General features: G+C 40.4%; 1 protein-coding gene across 5 annotated transcripts in view; it reads right to left on the reverse strand.

Moving 5' to 3' along the window:
- The window catches only part of LOC132396626 (uncharacterized), a 127862-nt gene that overhangs the window by 93584 nt on the left and 28278 nt on the right, over nt 1-6000 (reverse strand). For all 5 annotated transcript variants that reach the window (XM_059974333.1, XM_059974329.1, XM_059974330.1 and 2 more), the window contains exons 9-11: nt 5075-5499; nt 3289-3443; nt 235-443 (exon numbers count right to left, since the gene is read on the reverse strand). In XM_059974333.1, coding sequence (XP_059830316.1) covers nt 235-443; nt 3289-3443; nt 5075-5499 — 789 coding nt within the window. The remainder of the gene's footprint in view (nt 1-234; nt 444-3288; nt 3444-5074; nt 5500-6000) is intronic.

The raw sequence follows: 6000 nt of genomic DNA on the forward strand, positions 1-6000 counted from the left end.
ACTGTCAGAAAGAAAGCATAACTTTGAACCAATTCATCTTCCGGCTAAACAAATTGTCAGAAATAATAACTGAAGGGGTAGAGAAAAAACAAAAGATAAACGACATGAAAACAGATACAAGATGGATTTTTAATGGTTCCTGTACTAACCAGTACTGTTGCATCTTACTTTTGGTGTCAGATAGTGATAATATAATCCAATAACACAAATAGTTAAAAATTAACTCATTCTTACCCTGGCATGGATACTTTCAACAAACTTTTTGTGGGCTTTCCACATGGGTACATTCAGCTGTGACTTCCGTGGTAAAATATCAATGTAATCTGAAACTTTCTCACTTGAAAGATTGTACTGAATGTCGGTGATATACCGCTTGAACCAATGGCAGTGGTTCTCTGGAATTCCTTTGGTCTGCAGACCCTGTTTAACCTCCTGTTCTATAACTGAGGTTCAATTATATAAAAGGAAAACAACAGAAGCTTAATTATATATTTTTATTATAAAACACATTGACTATTTATGGATTAAGTAACTAATAAAAATGGTAATGACTAAAAGTTACATCATAGTTTACATAAATCCTTGAGGAGATTTGATGGATGGTGGTTAGCCCATATGAGAATAGGGGAGATCAAATCTGAGAGAGAAAGAAGACAAAGACTCAGAGTTTCTGAGTTGGTTGAATATTTAAATACTATCGAGAATGTCTGGGCAGTCAATGAATGGCTTTGCTAATTTGATTTAGAGGAGTCATAGTATTGTGAGTGGGATGTGGCATATCAAAGAATTTGAAGCATGGAGATGTATAGCTTGCATTTATTGAGGAAACAAGAAATAGAAACTTCACTGGAACACAAACTTTTTTTTAGCATTTGATAGAATTGGCACAGAGTTGATTTATCCTCGCTGAGATAATTTTATTGAATTGCAGGTGCAAGGAGCCAATAGCTTATTCCTGATTATATTTCATTTTCACTAATTCATTCCAATCAGGGGGCATAGTCCTAATGAAGAATCAGAGGTGATAATATCAAAAAAAGGACCAGATTTTTCAAGGCAAAGCAACATGAAAACATGCGACAAAAAAATAAGCAAAATGTAACGACAACAAAGGAGGATGAGAGGTGAACTGATAGAGGTAATTAAGACAGTAAGAGGCATTGTTAGATTGGACTGTCAGTGCCTTTTTCCCAGGGCGAAAATGGCTAATATGAGAAGGCATCATTTTAAGGTGATTGGAGAAAAATATATGGGGGATGACTGAAGTAGGTACTTTATTTTTTACACAGAGAGTGTTAAGTGCATCAAATGCACTGTAAGAGCTGCTGGTAGAGTCAGACACATTAGGGACTTTTAAGAAATAGAAAATTGGATGAAAAAAATGGAGGGCTACGTGGGAAGGAAGGTGGTGATTGATCACAGAGTAGCTTTAAATGCAACCTGCATTGTGTGATGAAGGGCCTGTACAATGTCATACTATTCTATGATCTAAATAACTACCTTTTTGATGAAAAATGTTTTTTTTCTTGGTTGTCTATGCACAAAGGGGGCTATGGAGACAGTCAGTGAGTACAGATTTTTGTATATTAAGGAAACCATGGGGGATATGGGATTTCACAAACACAAGAGATTCTGCAGATGCTGGAAATCCTACACACAAAATGCTGGAGGAACCCAGCAGGTCAGGCAGCATCTATTGAAATAAATAAACATTAGACGTTTTGGGCCGAGGCCCTTCATCAGGACTGGAAAGGACAGCGGAAGAATCCAGAATAAAAAAAAGATGGAGGAAGGGGAATGAGGGCAAACTGGAAGATGACAGGTGAAGCCAGGTGGGTGGGGAAAATGGGATGAAGAGAGAAGCTGAGAGGTGATAAGTAGAAAAGGCAAAGGGCTAGAGAAGAGGCATCTGATAGGAGAGGACAATGGACCATGGGAGAAAGGGAAGGAATGGGGTCATTGGGGGAAGTGATAGGCAGGTGAGGAGAAGAGGTAAGAGGTCAGTGTGGGAAATAGAAGAATAGGAAAGGGGTATGAGGAAAATAATTCACCAGGATGAGAAATTGATGGTCACGCTATCACGTTGAAGATTATCTAGATTGCTCCTCCACCCTAACAGTGGCCTCATTGTGGCAGAAGAGGACATGTTGGAACAGGAATGGAATAGGAATTAAAATGGTTGGCCACTGGGAAACTCTGCTTTTTGCAGATGGACAGGAGGTGCTTGAGAAAACGACCCCCAATCTAAGTCAAGTCTCACCAGTGTAGCGGAGGCTACATTAGGAGCACCAGATACAGTAGGAAACCCCAATAGATTCACAGGTGAAGTATGCCTTACCTGAAAGGACTATTAGGGGCCCTGAGTGGAGGTGACAGAGGAGATAAACAGACAGGTACAGCACTTCTTCTTCAACTTGAAGTGATAAGTGCCAGGAGGGAGAGTAGTGGAGAGTGACAAATGGACGAAAGAATTATGGAGGGAGCAATCCCTGAGGAAAGCAGAGAGCTGGGGTGGAGGTGTGGGGAGGTAAAGATGTGTTTGAAGGTAGGATCCCATTAAAGATGGTGAAAGGTGTGGAGAATGATGTTTTGGATGTGAAGGCTCATGGGGTGGTATATGGGGACATGAGGAACTCTATCCCTGTTAAGGGGGAAGGACAATGTGGTATGTGCAAATGCTGGGTAATTGGAGGAGATGTGGGTGAAGGCAGCATCAATGGCAGAGGAAGGGAAACCCTGTTCTTTAAAGAGGGAGGACATTTCTGATGTCCTGGAAAGGAAAGCCTCATCCTGGGAATTGATGTGACAGAGACAAAGGAATGGAGAAAAAGGAATTGCATTTTCACAAGATATACATTGGAAAGAGGAGTGGTCACGATAGGTATGGGAATCGCTAGGTTTATAAAAGATATTGGTAGATAGTTTGTCTCCAAAAATGAAAAAAGAGATTAAGAAAGGGGAGAGAGCTATCAGCAATGAGCCAAGTCCAAGGTATGGCTTTGTACAGGAAAATGGTGCTGAGGTAAGAGATACTTGCATTGAATTGCAGGTGCAAGGGGTCAATGGCTTATTCCTGTTTGTAATTTTTTCACTAATTCCAAAATTGTTGCCAAACCTTCATTCATACTTGTCTTTCTAACAAATATTTAATGATGAGATATGAAACAATGTATTGTAAAATTGATTAGCAGTTTGGAAAAGCTGCACTGTTCATCTAATGTGACATTTTTAGGATTATTCTTATTATTTCAGATTTAAATCCATTACTGCTGACTCTTCCACTATTACCTGTTTCAAGGAGATTTGAAGCTGCTTTTTTGCTAAGGGCCACAGGTGCATATTTCTGAAGAATGCTCCATAGCTTCCGGGAAGAATTTGACCAGTTATTCCTTGCTTGTAGTCTACGGGAGGGATCCTTGCTGTAAAAGTCTTTGAAGTGTGCACTGCAAACCAAAGCAAAACTCATATTAGGCCATAAGGTATAGGGGCAGAATTAGGCCATTTGGCCCATCGAGTCTGCTCCATCATTTCATCATCGCTGATCCATCTTTCCTCTCAGCCCCAGTCTCCTGCCATCCCCTTCCCCCATGTCCCTTCATGTCCTGACCAATATTAGCATTTATCATCATTTGCATTTAGCATGAAAATGTTTACTTCTGAACTTATGTAAGAACCAATCAAGAAAAATGTAATTTTTATGACATAATACAGGGAAGTCCAGAGCAATACTCACAAAATGCTGGAGGTAATGTTGCAGCTATATAGGACCCTGGTCAGACCCCACTTGAAGTACTTGTGCTCAGTTCTGGTTGCCTCACTACAGGAAGGATGTGGAAACCATAGAAAGGGTGCAGAAGAGATTTACAAGGATGTTGCCTGGATTGGGGTGCATGCGTTATGAGAATAGGTTGAGTGAACTCAACCTTTTCTCCTTGGAGCAATGGAGGATGAGAGGTGACTGATAGAGGTGTATAAGCGGATGAGAGGCATTGATCGTCTGGATAGTCAGAGGCTTTTTCCCAGGGCTGAAATGGTTGCCACAAGAGGACACAGGTTTAAGGTGAGTAGGTACAGAGTAGATGTCAGGGGTAAGTTTTTTTACTCAGAAAGTGGTGAGTGAGTGGAATGGGCTGCCAGCAATGGTGGTGGAGGCAGATATGATAGGGTCTTTTAAGAGACTTTTGCATAAGTACATGGAGCTTAGAAAAATAGAGGGCTCTCGGTAAGCCTAGTAATTTCTGAGGTAGGGACATGTTCGGCACAACGTTGTGGGCCGAAGGGCCTTTATTGTGCTGTAGGTTTTCTAACTCTAGCAATTCAGGCAGAATTTTAAGGAGAGGAGAATTTACTCTTCTCTATAGATGCTGCCTGACCTGCTGAGTTCCTCCAGCATTTTATGTGTATTGCTCCTGAGTCATTAAGCGTTTGTTTTCATTCTCAAAATTATGAAAACCTGTGATAAAACCCTTATGGTCTCTAATGATGACTCAAAATTTATGTTTCCATATTCCAGTGATATGGTACAGTGGGTTGCATGGACTCCTATTATGCATTATTCCATTCTATGCAGGATCCAAGATGCTGGGGGCTGTCAAGAGTTAAATTAGGCTAATGCCACGTATTGCTTTTGTAAATTCTTGACGGTTAATCTTTATTTTACAAAATTCTTTAAAATATTTATCCATAGTCAATAATTTGCTCAGCTGGTTTTCAAGCGATTATCTGGATTGGATGAATGCAGAGCTGAAGCTCTATCTACATGCAATATTAGACAAGTAACAACTTTCATGAAATAAACTGGGAGAGATGGTTGCCGATTTCTCTTCAATGATTTAAAACTGAACATACTTATGGTACATGAGTTAGGCTGATTTACACAACAATTACTCATTAATTATGGTCTCTAGACGTTGTGTGTTGTAAATGAGGATACACAAAAGTTCGGCTTCACAAAGAAGTCTATGCTTTATAAATTCTCTCAATGCCAGGAAGCTCTTGGAACTAGGCCAGTTTGTGAGTCACGGGTCTGATCTTTCAACTTATTCCTGCAATTGCTCCTCGGTATTAAACTAACCTGATTGGCTGAAGTCTGTAAACACTGGGGATGCAATTTTCATCCAACTCGTACCACTGTTGAAGCAGCCCAATAGCTTTTCCAAGGTCCAATGCAGAGTATGGTGTTTTCATGGCTGGGTCACTTGTGTCATTAGTCTGATGGTAATGTGCAGATAGGGTTGCACTTCCATCATCATCACAGCTTCCTGACAGCTCCTCATTAAATAGATTAGAGCTCTTGATTAAGTCGAGTTCCGTACAATGAGATTCCCTGTGCAATCCAGGCTCTTCGGTCAGAGTACAGGGTTCAGGAATGTGAGTTATGTGCGTCAGTTTTGTTGTCTCCATTCTTTCCTTTTCAATGCAGTTAAAAATAGCTTCAAAGTCATCTTTAATTATGGTGTCAGGAAGGTAAGCTGAGTCATGCTTTTGTCCTATTAAGAGCTGCATGAGCATAAGAAAAGGCTTTATTGTACATCAGCTTCACAAAGGATCCTGTTCAAAATGAGAGGTGAATCTAATCACCATGGTAAATTACAATTTATGGGACACATTAGGATTTTGTAGTTGATTTTACAACAGTTTTGTCCAACACGTCATCCAGACCTGTCTCAGACACACACAAAAACACAATGCAGCAGAAGTGCAATATTTTAAAAAAAAGTAATTTGTGAGTCACAAACTAGAGAAAATCCACAGATGCTGGAAATCCGAGCAACATGCACAAAATGCTGGAGGAACTCAGCAGGCCAGGCAGTATCTACAGAAAAAAGCACAGTCCACCTTTAGGACCGAAACATTGACTGTTTTTTCCATAGATAGCGCCTGACCTGCTGAGTTCCTCCAGCATTTTGTGTGGATTTGTGAGTGAAAGTGCATGGAAATTAGAGCCGAAAATGAACCAGCTTGGGAGTAGAAAGTCAGGAGTACACAGATCAGCCATGA

This window comes from Hypanus sabinus, chromosome 7 (assembly GCF_030144855.1).
Source record: "Hypanus sabinus isolate sHypSab1 chromosome 7, sHypSab1.hap1, whole genome shotgun sequence".
Lineage (NCBI taxonomy): Eukaryota > Metazoa > Chordata > Chondrichthyes > Myliobatiformes > Dasyatidae > Hypanus > Hypanus sabinus.